The sequence below is a fragment of the Protopterus annectens genome, chromosome 11.part0, assembly GCF_019279795.1.
Source record: "Protopterus annectens isolate FY-2018-M chromosome 11.part0, PAN1.0, whole genome shotgun sequence".
NCBI lineage: Eukaryota > Metazoa > Chordata > Ceratodontiformes > Protopteridae > Protopterus > Protopterus annectens.
This window is the reverse complement of record NC_056745.1, coordinates 1,567,813,542-1,567,833,146: the sequence shown is the minus strand read 5'-3', so window position 1 is coordinate 1,567,833,146 and position 19,605 is coordinate 1,567,813,542. Positions and strand designations below refer to the sequence as shown.

At 44.4% G+C, this 19,605-nt stretch overlaps 1 protein-coding gene across 1 annotated transcript in view; it reads left to right on the top strand.

The window, feature by feature from the left end:
• KLHDC10 (kelch domain containing 10) overlaps positions 1–17,718 on the top strand; it is a 1,235,840-nt gene extending 1,218,122 nt beyond the window's left edge. Inside the window, exon 9 of the mRNA XM_044088850.1 lies at positions 17,108–17,718. Coding sequence (XP_043944785.1) covers positions 17,108–17,317 — 210 coding nt within the window. The 3' untranslated portion in view covers positions 17,318–17,718. The remainder of the gene's footprint in view (positions 1–17,107) is intronic.
• The last annotated feature ends 1,887 nt before the right edge of the window (positions 17,719–19,605 follow it).

The following is a 19,605-nucleotide window of genomic DNA, read 5'->3' as shown; positions in this document are numbered from 1 at the left end:
TCCTCAATCCCTTCTCCAGTACTGATCCCTAGGCCTCAGACCCCTCATAGGTGGAAGAGGAGGAGTACTCTGATTCTTCCTCAGAAGAATCCCTCTCTTACACATCCCAACTATCTTCCCCACTTGGGTATACCTCTACAGAAGAAGAATCTGCAGAAGCTGATATCACCTACAGAAGGTCTCGCCTTTGGGAAATCCATAGCTAAGAAGAGAGAGCACTTCAAGTGGGACTCATCAGAAATGACTGAGGTGCAAAAACACTACTATGAGCTGATCCAGCTGTATTTCCCCAGCCTCCACGGCTATTCCACCTATACTTCCAGCCATTCCTGTTGCTTTCTCTGCAACATCCTTGAATCCAGATTCCCAGCCTCCAGACCCCTGCAGACATGATAGCTTTTACAAGGTTTCAGAGACCGCTAAATTCCTGGTAAAATGTCCAGGTGCAGACCCAGCCACCATCTCAGTCTCCACTGACAAGGCTTCTAAATTACTGCCCTCTACCACCTTTCCTCCCTGCTGACAAGGACAGTAAGGCCATGGAGTGTCTGGGTAAAAAAGTGTACACTTCTGCAACTCTGGCTTTCAGAGCAATCAACTATCAGACGCACGCGTCTATATATGCTGTAGCCCTTTTGGAGAAAATTTCCAAACAACTTGCGGATATCTCTGACTCTTCATCCAAAGCTCAAATGTCCTTCCTTGATCCCCTGACCTCTCAGGTGACCAGACACACTATCAGGTGCAGCTATGATGCTGCTGAGGCCTCAGCTAGGTCAGCAGCATCATCTTCTGCCCCAAGAAGGTATTCATGGCTACGCCACCAGCCTTTACCAGATGATTTTAGGGCTAGACCTGTAGATGCTCCTTTAGACAGTTCAGCTCTATTTGGATCCAAGGTTGCAGACTTGTTTAAATCCTTGCAACAAAAAGGGAAGGAGATGCAGAATTACCCATCCAAGACCCAGTTTATTAGGAAGCATTCAGGCCGCACATCCTCTTTCAGACCAAGAGACGCTCCCAAGAAACAATCCACTCCTGCTAGGACTACTCCATTTACCAGCCAGAGGATGCCCTTTCAAGACAGGGCAGGTAGTGTGGGACTACCTGCCAAGCTTGAACCCCCCCCCTCCCCATCCCTCCCTCTCTCCTTGCATCACTCTCTCACTGTCTCCAAGCATGGAGACTCATCACTTCAGACAGGTGGAACTTTCAGTAATAGAACATGGGTACTTCATGACCTGGATCATGTCCCAAAGAGAGGGGGTATTCCCCAGCCCCCAAAAGTACAGCTCCACCTCTTACAACCAGTTGTAAACAACCTTATGGCCCAAGGCACCATTCAGCCTGTTATGGGAAAAGGCTTTTACTCCCTACCAAGGAAAAATGGGCCGTGGAGGCTAATTTTAGATGTGATGTTGTCCTAGGTCGCCTTCATTCTTAGCAGGTTGGGTTTGGAACCGATTCTCAGTTCCATTTCAACCCTATACAAACCTCAAGGTCTTCCACTGGCTCGTGGCTGAAAGCCCTATCCCATGCTACACTACAAGAGCTCCCCTGATCTCATTTGCTGCAAATCAAGACTGGGTGTTTCCTACTGCTCTGGCTAAGTGGAATTTTCTTATTTACATATTTTGGACAATTGTCAATTTGTTTTTTCTACTGTTAGATTCTAGCTAGTGTTTATTAAGCAAATTTTGTGTGTTGTCCTGTTGGCTGTCATTTTCTTCTCCAGGCCTTTTTCTTACTCTAGTCCGGCTTAAAATTTATTTCTTAAGCCCGTTTTAGTTGCAGGGCTTCCTTCCTTTCAACTATATAGGCAGGCTCGTTTAAGTTGAACTGTTTTGACCTTGAGTTTTTTCCCCTAACTTATGAGGCTAGCTTGTTTAAATTAGAGGGCTGCCTTTGCCTGTTTAAATTAGAGGGCTTTTTTCCCTTATTAGTTTTTGGAGTGATTCTTGTTCTCAAAAAAATAAAAATATTATATATATATATATATATATATATATATATATATATATATATATATATATATATTTTTTTTTTTTTTCTGTAGTTTATTAGCTTTCCTGTTGTTGATTACTACAATGTCTTCCAAGCATTCTATGGATATTAAACCCTCAGGGTTTAAGAAATGTTAATTGCAGCCAAAAAATGTCCATTACTGACGGACATGCAGTTTGCATGCACTGCCTCTGAGCAGTATACCTTCAAGAGTCTTGTGGCATATGTCACTCTTTTAGTCATAAGGTACTACTGGAGAGAAAGAATAAACTGACTCTGAGAGGCTTATTAAAGACCCCTTTTTCCAAAGCCATTGAAGAAGGTCAGGGTCCTTCAACGTTGGGCCATTCCCCCTCTTCAAAATTAGACAAGTTGTGGAAAAGATACTCTTCCTCAGAGTCTGTCGGAGCCATCAAAAAAGTTGTGAAAACTTTCATCTTCGGACCTGAAGATTGTCAGGCCCGAGAAGCCTTCTACCTCGGCTCCTTCAGTTTCGGAGCCATTGGGATTTCATGTACGGAGCTGTTCCTCTGAATTGGAACCGGTATCTCCAACTTTAAGGTCTCCCTGATTGCAGTCTTCCAGATCTCCAGTTCCATCCACTCAGTCTTCCAGGAGCCTGTCCGATGATGTGGATTGTGTGGTGCACAGGCTATTGAGGACATCGGCGCTCGCCAAACTTTTGTCGTATCCAACCCAGAGGGCTTCGAAACTGACCAAACCTACCCTTTCACCGTCGATTCCTCCTCCAATCCAGTCTCGGACCACTGAGCCAGAATGTCCAGAAGTGATTGTAGTGGAACTGAGACGTATCAAAGGATCTTAGACTCCGACCATTGCTCAGACATCCTCTGTTCCATCCGAACTCGAGGAGTCTAGGAGGTGATGCTCTCCAGTCGGGTCAGGGGAGGGGAGATTGGACGGTTGCCAGATCTGAATTGTCTCTCAGGGCATCACCTGGGGTGAGCTTGGCCCCTACCTCAGCGCCAAGCCCCTTGGTTCCAGGGACTCCCTCTGGTTCTTTTTAGCGGGGAGTTTCCTTGGATCAGAGGCGGGGGAGTTTCCAGTTAATGAGGAGAGTGCAGTCTCCACAGACAGTTCCACACTCTGGCCAGGACATTCTTCCCCCAAAGGCACTGGTGTCTGCCTCAGTATCATTACATCCACAGAGATGCGGAGACCCGAGGCCTCAGGATGCCCCATCAGGCGACCCACTTATTTTCCAAAACCTTACCAGAATACCCTTCTGAAGAGGTCCTTTGAAAGAGGCTATGTAGGAGGAAGCAACTAGACTCCCTAGAGGAATCCATCACTTCAGATACAGACCTTGATGATTCGGAAGGGTCCTCATGGTTGCCCTCTGAGGATGTCTCCTTTGCAGATATCCTGGAAATATTAAAACAGGTGGCTGGAAGCCCATCAACACTTCTGAGGAGGAGTCTGTATACCTGAAGGCTTTTGAGTCTCATCCTTCCACCACTTGGGTGTCTCCACCCTTCGAGCAGATGCAATTAGTCGAAAGGCGTGGGAGTCTCCAGACTCATTGCAACCTGTTCCTCGGAGGCCAAACAAATTCATCGCACCTTCAGACAAGGGATTTCTTACCAAGGGTGTCCCAGTAGATGTTATGGTGGTGGCAGCAGCCACCAAAAAGGAACTTTCAGAGATGTCCTCTTCTGTCCATCTGCCGAACAGAGTCTCGTACTATGGACATATATGCAATGCGCATCTTCTCTCCAGCGACTTTTGCACTCAGATCACCGAGTTATCGAGTCTATATTAAATCACTGAACGCTTAAAAAAGCAAACTGTGATTGATCGTCCCTATGTAAGCGAAAGCTTACAATGTCAAAGTGTCAGAACAACGATTTTTTTCCCAAGGGAAACAAATCGCTGTTCCAACAAAAAAAAATAAATAAAAATCAGTTTCAAACATTACATTACGTGGGAGGGGGGGGCCTGCCACCCCCCCACACCCCCCTACTTAAATATACCAACTCTGAGACCGCACTACAGTGCTGAAAACAGCAAAGTACAGAAGCGGCCAAGCGAATTCTTTCCCAAGGAAAGAATTCGCTTAACAGCCACTTTGATATTTTGCATTTGCAGCCTTTTAAATTCGACCAAGATGCATTCGAAAGGATGTGTCTTCGGTGTTCTAATATAGACCTGAATTATCTGACTCCCTTGACTAGGCTTCTGAGAGATCTAAAAGAGCTAGGAGATACCCTTCAAGGTTCGGTAGCTAAAGGGGTATCAGACAAGGTTTCCTTCAGCTGTCCACCTTAACCTCAGTGGTCAACTCCTGCATGAGGCCCATTTCTTGTGCAGCAGATGGAGCGAGCAGAGCAGCAGGTTCAGGAATTTCCCTAAGGATGTATTCCTGGATGCGCTTGTGTGACTTTGCAAAACCGTTTAAATCTTCTTTTGTGAATGCCACTTTTGATGGCTCGTCTTTGTTCGGGCCAAAAGTCAAAGACACACTAACCAAGTGTGAACACAAAGGAAAGATTCTCTCTGTCGTTGGAGTCCATTTTTCCCTACCTACCAAAGGGTCAGAAAGGAGGAAAACTGTGGTTTTGAAAATCCCAGAGAGCTTTCCAGGACACACGTGATGATTCTTAACCCCGGGGGGGGGGGGGGGGGTTTGAGTGCTAATGGAAGATGCCGACCACTTGACTGAGGGGGTCTGAAAAACAAGGGTGACAGGGAATCCTTCCTTGGTAAGCAATTTCAGCGCTCCTGAATGCAGGCCTGCCTGTTCTTCTCTGGAGGCAGTCAGGGGCCGCTTATCTTTGTACCCAGAAGCCTGGCTAACAATAACAGAACTCAAGTGGGTACAAAGTATCATATCCAGAGGTTACTCCATACACTTTTCCTTCCCCATCCCAAACCCAAAAGCATCCCGAACTTTCCACCCAGTCAAAGGGATCAGGCAACTCGAAGTACAAAAGTTGATAGTCAAAAGAGTCATCCAAGCAGTCCCAGCAGACCAAAGAGGATCCGGAACTTACTCAAGGTTCTTTTTAGTTCCAAAGAAAACAGGGGACTGGAGACCCATCCTGGATATCAGCAAGTTAAACTAATCCATGAGAAAGTCAAAGTTCCTGATAGTAACACTGCAGTCAGTACTCCCTTTTCTGGGACGAGATGATTGAATGTGCTCTATAGACCTCCAGGATGCGTACTACCATATAAAAATGGACAGGCGATCCACAAGTCATTTGTACTTTCGGCTGGGAGCCAGTTACTACCAGATCTTAGTGTTTCACTGTCGCAGTCATCACATTTGGGTTATCTGCTTGCAGTAGCCCTCAGTCGGCCTGATTATCAAAGTCTTGGGTCCTGCGTCAGTTGCTGTCTCATCTTCCGTAACACCAGGTAGTCAGAGGTGTAAAGCATGCAGCTGACGCCATTACATCAGTCTTTCTTGCCGTGCGGTGCCCGAAGCAGAAGCAGTTCTCAAGTGCCAGTCAGCCGACTCCTGAAATTTTCTTTTTCGAGTTTCAGAACTGAAGTCTTCAACTAAAGCCAAGTACCCCATTGGGGAAACTTTTCCTTGCTCTAAACCGATGTCGGTAAAAGTCAATAATTGTATTTCTTGTGGAAAGCAAATACCTCACAAAGATTTTCATTCGTACTGTGTTTTTTTGCCTAGGTCCTGACCATGACGTACCTCGCTGTTGGTTTTGTGCCTTATTTAAGCAACAAACTATTCATCGGTATATTTACGCTTCTAAATATTTTGGTACTCTGTTCAGTTATCCAGATATGTCTTCGGTAAGCCATCCGACTACCGACATTCCGAAAAAACTCAACGATAAAGATAGAGACAGGCTGCCTAGGTCCAAAGCTGCCGATGACGCTTCTCCTACGCCAGTTGCCAGTTCGCCGGTACTCATTGAGATGCTTTCGCAGCCCCTGCTACCCGCTACTTCAGATTCACAGGCTTCTACTGAGACCCATTCGGAGTCCAGTATGCTGCGAATTGCTTCAACTGTGGAACCTGTGGATGTCTCTACCTTGGATGGGTCCGGAGCCACTGTGCAGGCACCGGCTTCTGAGGGTGTATTCAGGCCTACTGACTTGCATATTAAACCAATGCCATCATCTTCTTCTAGGCCTAAAACTCGAACTATACCTAGAAAACTGACACCCAGACCGGATGGTCAGGCTTCTATGCCTAAAAAACAGATAAGAATGGCTGAAGACCTTGTTACTTTAATCAGGGGAAGCCAACCTTTCCCCTCTGAGACTTAGGACTGAATTTGCTTATGATACTTCTGACCAGGATTCTGAAATTTTTGTTTCCTCTGATGACCAAGATTTACTCTTATCTAACTATGAGGATTCTGATGCAGAGGACTCTATTCCCTAGAGGATTTCTCTTTTGGTGAAACCCTGCATACTCTTAGGGAGCACTTTCGCTGGGAAAGCCAGGATTACTCTGATTCTAAAAAGATGCTTAGGGATTTCTTACTCCTGCCCCAGCACAGGCCTTTAGCTATCCCTCCTCTACTAGACATGGTTGATGATGCCTTTTCTGAATCTAGCTTGGCCCCTGACTCTTTACCTCCTGCTCCCAGAAAACCTGATAGATATTACAGGGTTCCTGATTCTCACAAGTTCCTTTTTGAAAATCCTACTGCGGATCCTGGGACAATTTCACAGGGACCCAAGGGCAACAAGGCTACTACGGCCAAAAATCCTACCCCCTCTGATAAGAGACTCCAGGGCGCTGGATAGATGGGGTAAGAAAGTATACACTTCTGTAACTTTGGCTATTAGGGCCTTAAACTGCCAGTTTCATATGTTAAAGTATCAGCAGCATATCATTGGATTGCTTAAAGAGAAAATTATGTTGATTACTGACTGTGCTGAAAATACGGATTTACAGGATTTAATGCGTTCTGCTGAACAGGTTGGAAAGCATACTTTGCAATGTGGTTTTGATTCATTAGAGGCATCTTGCAGGGCTGCTGTCACTGGGTATGTACTTAGAAGACATGCTTGGCTTAAGGAGCAATCTTTGCCAGATCATGTTAAAACTAAATTGCTGGATGCTCCCTTAAATCAGGACCGCCTGTTTGGCAATAAAGCAGTAGTGGTTCTTAAAAAGATGGAGGAAAAAGCTAAATCTATGCAAACTGTAAAAGATTTCCTACAAGTACAACCTCCAAGATTTAGTAGGCATTGGCCCTCTAAGAATTGGTCTTTTCCTGCCTCTTCCAGGCCTTCTCAGTCGAAACCTAGAACCAGCAGAACACCCAGGCTTCAGTCCCAGGGTATGCACAGGACTAAACAGTGGGGGCCTCCCACTTTCAAATCAGGGAGTAGTAAGACCTCCCCCCTATGGTAAACTGTCTCAATGACAACTTTAAAAACTTCCAAGCACTTACCAGCTGACTGCTCCTTTAGGGGGAAAGATTGCTCTGCAGGCAAAAAACTGGGAACTCATTACCCAGGACAAATGGGTTTTAAATATAGTTTCCCAAGGATACAGATTTCACTTCCACACGTTACCAGCCCCAAACGGTTGGCCAGATCTACCCCCAAATCAGTGGGCAGAGGCTCAAAAGCAAGTACTCTCTCTCTTAAGCATAAAGGCTATTCAAACTGTACCAGAAAAGGAAAAGGGACAAGGTTTCTACTCGAGACTTTTCCTGGTACCCAGAAAAGACAACTCATGGTGTCCATTCCTGGACCTTTCTATATTAAACACCTTTTTGGTGATTCCAAAATTCAAGATGCTAACTCTTCACCAGTTGCTTCCTATGCTAGACAGAGATGCCTGTTTGGCAACACTGTATTTAAAGGAAGCCTACCTGCACATCCCAATCAGGGAATCTTGCAGAAGATACCTATGCTTCAAAGCACGCTACATGCACTATCAGTTCTCTGCACTGCCCTTTGGCTTATCTACTGCGCCCAGGGTATTCACAAAGTGCCTAGCTCCAATCATTGCATTTTGCAGGCAAAGAAATATTCAAATATACCCATACTTGGATGATTGTCTAATTCAGGCAGAAAGCCAGGACATACTTTTGAGTCATCTGGCATTTGTACAAAAGGTGCTAACATGTCTGGGGTACACCATAAACGAAAATAAATCACATCTGGTACCCTGTCAACAAATTATATTCCTGGGAGCAAGCTTGAACACAACTTCCCAGATGGCTTTCCTCACGTCAGAGAAACAAATTCATTTGACAACTTACTTCAAACTAATGGCCACAGAATCCCTGCTATCTGCAAGGCAAATACTGTAAGCCTTGGGGTTCATGGCCTCCTGCATTCTACTAATTCCATATGCAAGACTGCATATGAGGAAACTACAATGGTATCTAAAATCCTATGGTGTCAACATTCTCAGGCTCTAGAACAAAGATCCTGATCATGCCTTGCCTACAGTTAGAGTTCCTTTGGTGGGCAGAGGCCTGCCACCAAAACAAGGGACTACCATTCACACTACCCCCTGCTGCCCAAACCCTAACAGATGCATCAGACTATGCATGGGGTGCTCATCTGGCAGGGAAGTGCATTCAGGGCAAATGGAACCCAAGTCAAATGCACCTGCATATCAATCAAAAAGAAATGTTAGCTGTACAGAATACTCTGATAGCCTTCAAGGACCACATTCTTCCAGGACAATTAATGGTAAGGACGGACAGCACCACTGTTATGTGGTACATAAACAAGCATGGGGGTACCCATTCTTACCCCCTCTGCAGACTAGCCATGGCTCTGTGGAACACAGCCTTGAGCTACCTAGTGCATCTACAGGCTGAATTCCTGCCAGGAAACTAAATACACTGGCAGACGAACTCAGCAGAAATCTCATGGACCCACACGAGTGGAAACTGGAATCAAAGATTTTCATTGTGTTGATAAACAAATGGGGGAGCCCAGATATAGACCTCTTTGCCTCTCCCCAGAACTACCAATTGGACAAATTCTGCACAAGGACTCCCCACAAACAAGCTTGGAAAGTGGTTCTCTGTCCTTCAGCTAGAAAAATCTATCAGTTTATGCTTTTCCTCTTCTGCCTCTCCAAAGTGCTACTAAAGATCAAACAGGAAAAACCAAGGACGATACTGATTGCACCAGACTGGCCATGCCAACACTGGTACCCCCTCTAGCGCAGTTTGTCACTGCTGGCTCCATGGCACCTGCTTCAGACCCCTACCCTGCTGACACAGCAGGAGAGCCAGATTCTGCACCCCCAGCTTCAAACCCTGACCCTGGCAGCCTGGCTAATTTCCTAATCTCTCCATTACCATCCCTTAGTAAACAAGTGTTAGATGTCATCTTGGAGGCAAGGGGGCCTAGTACTAGAAACTCTTATGCTGAAAAATGGAAAAGATTCTTTGCTTGGAACCAAACTCAAGGGATGGGCACAGCAGCACCCAATTTACCTCAGATTCTTCAATACCTAAATGAGATGCTTCACAAGGGCCTTTCTTTTTCCTCCTCCAAAATTCACGCCTCACCCATTTCAACTCATTACAACACAGAACCCACCCCTCTTCTCTCATCCACTGCTCAAGCAGTTCCTCGGAGGGGCTACAAACTTAAGACCACCCAGGAGAGCCCCAACTCCAGCCTGGGACCTTAACTTTGTATTGGAAAAACTCACTCTTCCTCCTTTTGAGCCAGCTGCAAGTGCAGAGTTAAAATTTCTTTCCTGGAAAACAGCCTTCTTTTTAGCAATTACTTCAGCAAGAAGGGTATCTGAACTACAGGCCCTTATGGCAGTGGAGTCTTTCATCATTTTTCATGCAGACAAGGTGTCCCTCAGGACAAATCCCTCCTTCATGCCCAAGGTGGTATCCAGTGTGGGTCTTAATCAGTCCATTCATTTGCCAACCTTCTTTTCTAATCCACAGAACAAAGGGGAATGGATACTGCACTCCTTAGATGTGCACAGACAACTTAGATTTTACTTGGACAGGACTAAACCTCAAAGGAAATCTGAACAACTGCTGATGGCATTTGCTGCAGGGGCAGAGGGGAAGGCTATTTCAAAGCAAACCATTTCTAAATGGATAGGCAATTGCATTCATTTCTGCTATAAGCACCATGGAAAACCTATCCCACAGGGGATTAGACCCCATTCAACTAGGGCTGCATCTACCTCTACAGCCTTTCTCAGAGGTGTACCCACCAGGGACATCCTAGAAGCTGCTACCTGGAGTTCTGTGCATACCTTCACCTTCACCAAGCATTACCATTTACCAATTTTCTCTAAATCCAGAGCTGGCTTTGCTACTGCAGTCTTGCAGGGCCTTATAGCTGGTCCTAATGCTATCTAAATGCCTCCTCCCATCCTTAGCTTTGGGAATCTACCCAAATGTGATGACTGCAACAGTGAAACACGAAGAACATAGTACAGTTGTGTACACTTACCATACATGTAGATGTTCGAATGTATTCACTGCTACAGTCCTGGTTACCCTCCCTCCAGCCCCCCCTGACTTTTTGGCTATACCTTTACTCTCATTTACTATGCTTAAAAGCTTTTTGGTGTATTTGCTTTTTTGTTGGAGGTTTAACCTTGTGTGTGTGTGTGTGTGTTGTGTACATATATATATATATATATATATATATATATATATATATATATATATATATATATATATAAAATTGCTCCCCATTGGGGGGGCACCTGATGTCTGGGGCAAGAAAAACTGATGTAATGACGTCGGCTGCATGCTTTATACCCCTGACTACCTGACGTCACTGAAGATGAGACGGCAACCGACGCAGGACCCAAGACTTTGATAATCAGGCCGACTGAAGGCTACTGCAAGCAGATAACCCAAATGTGATGACTGCAACAGTGAATACACTCGAACATTTACATTTATGGTAAGTGTACACAATTGTACTTTCCAAGCTCTGCCTTTTCACCTCACTACATATGGCAGTAGTAGCAGCTCACTTGAGATGGCTAGGATTCAGTGTGTTTCCATACCTAGACAGCTGGCTGCTTACCACCACCACCGAGCATCTAGTATCGAAAGCGAGAGACACCACTTTACATCACTGCTGTTACCTAGGAATCACAGTAAACTATGAAAAATCTGCCTTGTTGCCATCTCAGCGTATCATTTTTATAGGAGCAGATCTAGATACAACAAATATGATGGCAAAATTTCCCTCCGAAAGGGTTCAAGTCCTACGACGTCAAGTCCTAAACCACCTTTCCAAGAGAGAAGTACAAGCAAGAACAATCCTCAAAGTACTGGGAACCATGGAAGCTGCAGTAATCATGATTCCATTACCACATCTGCACATGAGAATACAACAGTGGCTACTTTTCACTCAGTGGTCCATGCAGGAACGACCCATGTCCCACCAAATTCTGATAATAGAATCCTGCAGGAAAGACCTTCATTGGTGGCTTTACTCCACTCATGTAACATTAGTTTGTACCTTTTTTCCTCCCCAGCCTATAGCCACAGTGACCACGGACACTTCCCAGATGGGGGGGGGGTCATTATCTGGGAAGGACAGTTCAAGGCACTTGGCAGGATCACGAGGCCCATTTTTGTACATCATTGTCCTAGAGATGAGAACAGTGCTTTTAGCATTGCAAGCATTCCAGGACTCTCTTCCACCAAGAATTATTGCAGTACAGACAAGACATCATGTCAGTTGTATGGTACATAAACAAGGAGGAACCAGATCTTAGCCCTTTGTCAGGAGGCCCTGAGAATGCGGCACTGGGCAACCTCTTCCCACTGCTTTCTGATAGCAGTGCACATCGTGGGGAAATCCAACATGATTGCAGACAAACTCAGCAGAGTGATTCTGATGCATCATTTGTGGTCCCTAAAACAGGAACTGGCAGAAGAGACTTTACGCAAATGGGGCCAGCCTTGCTGCGAACTTTTTGCCAAGTCTATGAATGCCAAATTCAGCAGTTACTTTGCCCTGATCTCCCCCACCCCCCCCAGGGGAGTCACCAAGGGATGCACTTGTTCATGATTGGCCCTCTGATCTCCTTTATGCCTTTCCTCCCTTTCCTTGGATACCAAATGTTCTTCAGAAAGCCAGTCACTTGGGATGGAACTTAATACTTATCGCCCCATACTGGCCTCGTCATATCTGGTTCCCCTTCCTGTGGCCTCGTCTCCAGGAGGATCTGTGGATTCTGGACCTAGTTCCGGACCTCCTGACTCGTGCATCAGGGGCACTCCACCCCTCCTGTTAAACCCTGAAATTGACAGCTTGGCTGCTATGATTCCAGCCATAGCCAGGCTCCCTAACCTTTCTACGTCAGTAAAGCATATCCTCATCTCGTTTCATAAAGCTTTGACAAGAAGGTTATGTAGTAGCAAATGGAAAAGATTTTCTTCATGGGCCTTGAATAATCGCATCCATCCCTGCTCTCCCCCAATTGCTTCTATTCTTGAATTCCTAGTAAAGCAGTTTAATGAAGGGGCAGCTGCAGCTACTATTCGGGTCCAATTAGCTGCCATGCCTAATTTCCATTTAGGAGAGTCAGGCCCTAATGTGATGCCCCACAGACTGCAAAGCATTTCTTAAAGGTACTCTTATTAAGACCACCTATTAAGGTACCTCCACTGCCATGGGGCTTGAGTTTTGATTATCACATTTAATTCTTCCCCCTTTCAAGCCTGCATCATCCTGCGATCTCAAGTAACTGACTTGCAAAACAATTCTTTTGATAACTATTATTTCTGCTAGAAGAGTTTCAGAGCCGCAAGCATTATCCATAAAGCCCCCCCCCCACATGCTGTTCCACAAAAAGTGTATCCCTATGAATGAACCTATCCTTTTTACCCAAAGTATGCATCAGTCCATATAACTACCATTTTTTTCCCCTAATTATGGCAACAAGGCAGAATATATGCTGCACCAACTTGGATGTACATAGACAGTTATGTTTCTACTTACATAGGACAAAAGATTTCAGAAAATATGACCAATTATTTGCATCCTTTTTGGACTCAAGGAAAGGTGTTACTGTGTCAAAAGTCACACTTTCGAAATGGCTGTCGGATTGTATTACCTTTGCTTATCAATCTCAAAACAAAGAACTTTCCCATAAAGTAAAGGGGCATTCTACAAGAGCTATTGCAACCTCTTCTGCCTTTCAGGCGAGACTACATATTGACACCATTTGTGCTACAGCAACATGGACAAGGCCTCATACCTTTATTACTCATTACAAAGTTGATTTGGCCTCCAGGAACAGGCCTCCTTTGGGTTCACTGTTCTGAAGAATATTGTCCCTTGAGCCACCCAAGAAAGATTGTGCTAGGGCCGCTGTCCCAACCTGCTAAGAATGAAGGCAAGATAGGAGAACATTACATAAAATTATGTACTCAACATTATGTTCCATGTGTGTTGTCCATCTCACCTTCATTCTTACATCCTACCCTCCTTCCTCCAGCATTTCTCTCCTGGAAGACCGAGCTGATGCAATTTGCTACTAATGTCCTCTGACCTTCTTTGCTATATTACGTATTCAGTGACCTTTATTTAGCTATATCTGCAAACAAGATCTGGGAAGCTCTCATAGTGTAACATGGAATAGGGTTTTCAGCCACAAGCTAGTGGAAGACCCCGAGCTTTGTATAGGGCCAAGTCGTAACCGAGGATCGGTTCCTAACTCAACCTAATAAGAATGAAGGTGAGATGGACAACACACATGGAACATTATGGTGAGTACATAACTTATTTTTCTCTCATATCTGAATCTCTTCCTGCACGTACCCACATTCAGGATGCTTACACTGCTAACTCTCTTCCCCCTAATTCTTCCTCGAGTTCATGGCCACCATGGACATCAAGGATGCTTACCTCCACATCCCCATAAGGCCCAGCTTCAGGAGTTTCCTCCGGTTTTCAGTTGCGTCCTCTCACTATCAGTTCTCGGCCTTGCCCTTTGGTCTGTCCACAACACCTAGTCTTTAGCAAATGTCTGGTATGAGTGATTGCCTCTTGCAAGACTCAAGGGATCCAAATCTTCCATTACCTAGACAACATACTCATCCAGGCAGACTGCAAATGGCCCCTTCTGCTTCACTTGCAGAAAACCATTGGCCCCTTCTGCTTCACTTGCAGAAAACCATTGCCCTCCTGCAATCCCTAGGGTTTCAGATAAATTACCCAAATTCCCATCTGGAGCATATCCAGGACATAGTGTTCCTGGGATACAGAATATGGACAGACATCATGAAAGCCTTTCTTCCACCCCCAAAAGGTGGAAAGCCTGACAATACCTAATTTTGGTACTTCAAACCAAGGAAATGACTGCAAGGCAGTACCTCAGGCCTCTGGGCTACATGGCCTCCACTATACCTGTGCTGCCTTTAGCAAGACTTCACATGAGGAAACTGCAGTGGTACTGCATGTCTGTTTGAACACAGCACTCCCACCCCCGGATTACAGGGTGCAGCTCTTGCCCTTCCTCAAACAAGAGATCCACTGGTGGCTGACCCAGGTGAAGCTCAACCTGGGCCTTCCACTCCAACCACCAACACAGGTCATTGTATACAGATGCCTCAGACCTCGATTGGGGGCTACGCTGGGGATCCTAAAAGTGCATGGAGTTTGGCCAGAATCACACAGGATGGAGCATATCAAAGTGAGAGCAGTACTACTGCCCTTGAAGTCTTTTCAACCCAGGCTCCAGCAGGGACCCCTAAAGCTTTTCACAGACAATAAATACCATAGTATTGTGCTATCTCAACAAGCAGGGGGGAACCAGATCTTACTTTGCAGACTAGCTCTCCTTGTGTGGGAACTGGCCGCCAGTCAGGGAGTTGCACTTCAGGCAGTATACATCCCTTCCCAACAGAACTTTCAGGCAGATTCCCTCAGCAGGTCCATGACAATGTACCACAAATGGATGCTACACAGGGATGTCTTCTTGGACTTTGTCCACCAATGGGGGTGCACCTCATATACCTGTTTGCCTCCTTCATGAACAGACAAGCTCCCTCCTTCTCCACCAGACTGCTAGAACCTCTGGCAATGGCAACAGATGCCTTTTCAATTTCCTGGAAGGGGATGTTTCTCTATGCATTCCCCCCCTTCCTGCTTATTCAGGAAGTCCTGCTGAAGATCCGACATGACATACTGAATATCTTGCTGGTGACTCCCTATTGGCCAAGACAGCATTGGTTCCCCCTCCTCCTCCAGTTAGCCAAGGGCAGTCACCACAAATTACCCCTCAGAGTGGACCTTCTCACACAGGACAAGGGAACCTTAATCCACCTATAGTGGTAATCTCTTCACCTCACCTTGTGGGTGATAGGATTTTAATTCCTTTTAGGCACCTTTACATCGAGGACATGCTCACTGTCCTGCAGGAGGCAGGAAACCTAATACCAGGAGATCCTGCATATCCAAGTAGAAAAGATTCTCCATATGTGCATTAAAAGACAGTTGGACCCATTGCAAAGCGAGGTCCCCTAGTGCTGTCCTACATGTGTGAACTTCCTTCAGGGTTAGCATTCTCCTCCAAGGCCCATTTGTCTGCCATTTCTGCCTGCCTACCCCTGGACCACCCCCCACAGCTTCCAGGTTCCCTGCAAAATTGCTCCTTGGGGGGGGGGTACTGTATCTCAAGACCACCAAGGAAGCCCATTCCACCTCCATGGGGCCTGAACTATGTTTTAGCGAAGCTCACACTTGCCCCCCTTTGGGCCAGCATCACAAATTTCCCTAAAACACTGCACATGGAAGACTGTTCTGCTGGTGACCTTAACCTCAGCTAGAAGAGTTTGAGTTGCAAGCTTTCATGGCTAATCCCACCTTTCCTCATCTTCCACAAAAATAGGGTAACCCTAAGAACCCATGACCAAGGAGGTTAATGACATTTCCTTAAACCAAGCCATCCACCTACCCACATTCATTCCCAATCCACAGGGAGTCAGTGAGAGAGTACTTCATTCCCTTGATGTGCACAGACAGCTCAGGTTCTACCTACACAAAACCAAGAACATCAGACAGGCTGACCAATTTTTTGTCTCTTTCCATCCCAGGGCCCTAGGGAAAGCAGTAACTAAGCAAATCATTTCAACCTGGATTTCCAGGGCTATTACCTTTTGTTACACACACCATGGTAAACGCTTATGAGGCAGGGTTAAAGCCCATTCCAGTAGGGCAGTGGTTTCATCTGGAGCCTTCTTCAAAGGCCTGGACACCTCCACTATTCTTGAAGCTGCCACTTAGTCTTCTGTGCACACTTTCACAAAGCATTACAAAATAGACCAGATTTCCAGGTCCAGGGCTGGATTTGCCAGGACTATCCTCCATGGTTTCCTGGAGAATTCTTCTAGGTCACCACCCCCTTCCTCACAGTGAGCTTTGGCACTCACCCAGCTGTACAGAATACTGCACCATGTGTATAGAAGGACTTAAAAGTTGTGTAAACTCTTACTATAACCATAGATGTCCTTCTCTTCCATGTCACAGTATTCCTTCCCTCCCATCTACCCCTCCTGATATCAGGCATTTCCCTTCTTGGATGGCACAGGGCTTGCACTACATTCTTTGGGACTGGTTTCCGACTGGGGCACTCTGTTCTTAAGTCTGATGTACTCAGACGTCACTTTTATGGCCCATGCACTGCTAGCCACGTCAAATGGTCCCACACACCATACAGTGACTGCAAACATTTGTAAACTGGCCAGATGTTCAGGCAGCAAGAAGAGAAAAGCCAACTGTACAGAATACTGCAACATGGAAGAGAGGGGCATCTATGGTTATGGTAAGATTTTACACAACTTTTCTGTATGTGTGTTTTGTTTTTTTTTTAATTCCAGACCTTGTTGAATGTGGTAGCAAATGCTGTAATTTGACTTAAACATAAAACGTTTTTTTATCATTTAAAGTAATAGAATTGGATATAATGCATTGTAGAGTTAACAGAAGTAGCACAAAGAGTGTGCACTGCAGTACAAGTGTTTCCTTCCCACAAATACAGCCGCACTTATTTTACATTATGTAAACATTCTGATTCCCATATATTTATAAATGAATATGGTCGATTCTTGGTATTTTTCATGTAGTAGTTTACTGCACCTGAACTTGCTGAAGTCTTTTTTTTTTTTTTTTTTTTCAGGCTGGCTGCATGTATGTCCATGGTGGTGTAGTAGACATTCATGAAAATAAACGAACTGGATCTTTGTTTAAAATCTGGCTGGTGGTTCCTAGTCTTTTAGAACTCTGCTGGGAAAAATTACTCAGGTTTTTCCCTCATTTATCTCAGCTCAGCATAGAGAAGCTTTTGCATCTGGGACTAACACAAGAACTCATTGAGAGATTAAAATGAGTCCTGTACATTCTGCTTTCACCTGAACTAGAAAGACGACTTGCTCTGTATTTATGGCTAGTTTAACAATGGATGCTGCTAATTATTTTTTTAGTTTAAAGAAAGGCCTTACAGTAAACGCACTGGCTGCCTTTTTACTTTACTTTTTTACAGTGGTTCGGGAAGAAATACCATTCAAGTGCAACAAAACTCTATATCATGAGAAAGGTATTTTCCTAAACAGTTCTGTTCGTCGGTCAAAATCAAGATCTCCGTGACCCTTTGATATCAGATGCCTGCCCAGTCATAAGTTTTATTTCCTCATTTTAGGTTTGAATGTTTTAGTTTTATTTTATTTTTTCAAGCATTTATCTACATGTAATTTATTCTGCTAATAAATTTGTTTAACAGTGTCAAAAGTATTTTTGCAGAATTGTGTTCCTGTTGGCAGTGTTTTATAATGCATATTTGTAACTGTCCTGTGCCAGTTTGCCAGATGTGTATTTAATATGAAAGATATATGATGCTCATTCACTGCTGTGTGCACTTCACTCAGAATGTTACCCATATGAATGCCATGCCAGGTGAGTTCTTGCCTGTTTTATGTCAGAATAAATTGTACTACTTGAAGCTAAATACTGTTAGTCATAATATTCTGGTTACTCTCTTTTTTTGAATGCTATTTTTATTCTTTTACCCCAACAGTTGAACCCTCATCCTCTGTTGATCCATTTTCTGCATCCTAGCATCTGATAACAGTGAGCATAGGAAGGGGGAGAGTCTGACATCATGGGCAGTCATCCTGCAGACAGTCAGATTTTCTTTTCCTTCTGTACCTAAATCTCTCCTTGCTTCCGCAGCAGATGCTGTGCAATGCCTACTGTACTAGGCTCTGTGTGGGTGCACCCGTCTACATACTTGCCCTGTCTTCCTAGCTAAGAGTGGTGCTGTCACTGATGGACTCTGTTTTCCACTTCCCACCTTACATGAAGTATATGCCTATGGTCTGACCCACAGGTTGTCACTCCAGCAACAAGATACATGTCAACCCCTTTGCACAAGGTAGGCAAGCCATTGTCAGCTGCTTTAGCAATGTCCTTCTTTGGCTGGCTTCTTCAGCACATAGGTCAGTCATTGAACTTGGACATATGGGCTGTGGTCAGGTGTTAATTCCTCCTCACCGTGGAGCTGGCAGTAGCATATGGGTGTTTTTTCTTTTGTCAGTGAATTTTTCCCAGTTATGTCTTCAGTCTTACTCTGGCTTCCTTCTGTCCTTGTTATCCCATGGGTAGCCATTGATGGACTATCACCTATTTCTTCAGGTTAACTGCTTTCTGCAGCTATTTCCCTTATTGCTGTTTGTAGTAGTCATTTGAATTTCCTCATAAATGAAATCTTCAAAGTTTTTTGTGATTTCCAGTAATTATTTCAAGTTGATCGCCATTTATTGTTTAGAATATATTTAGATTGTTTTTATCCAGTACCTGCTGTGTTTTTTTCTGTATACATCTGTATTTTGCTTTATTTTACAGGTCCTGCTGCAGGATTTGTGAGGTCTTGTGTTTTTCATATGTCTTCAGTGTAATAGTGGAAGACTGTTTTGCTTAAAGATTTCCACACGTTTTGGATCCAAGCACAGAAAAATAGATTGTGAACTTTGAAAAAAGTTAACTAGAAATAGAAGGCTAAAAATGTACAATAGGCCTGTTTAAAGATGATGAAGACCATGGCTGGTAAAATCAACTGCAGAACATAAACTTCTCAACTGTCCTTAATTTTGACTATGCCACTCTTAAAAAACAGTATTTTTTGGAGAAAAGGTAGTGAATTATATTTAGGTAATGACCATAATTAGTTAGACTTTTGCTTCAGAAAATTCACTTCCAGTTATCTGTCAGTGTCTCAAGTTAATAGTGGTAATTTAAAACAAAAAAAAAAAAAAAACTTGTCCCTGATTCTTTTAAGATTTGTCCTGATTCATTTGAAATTTGTACTGTCGATGAGCCTCGCACTGTGGGACAGAAGATCCATCCTAAAACCAATCCTTTTCTCATTGTTGAAGACTTTAGAGGGGGAAATCACTAGTAGAGTAGGAAAGACAATAGATTTGTAAAACAAGAGAACAAGAAGCTTTTTGATGTCCACAAGTTTGTAATTATATTCAATTTTGTTTACAACAAGCCTTGTGACTGATGTTGATCAAACAGCAAGGAAAAGCTGTATTGGAATATAAGCAGCACTTGCTGAAGATGCCTTCACCAGTGTTGACTGTACCACATTATTGATTATCAGAGGGTGTCTCAAGTATA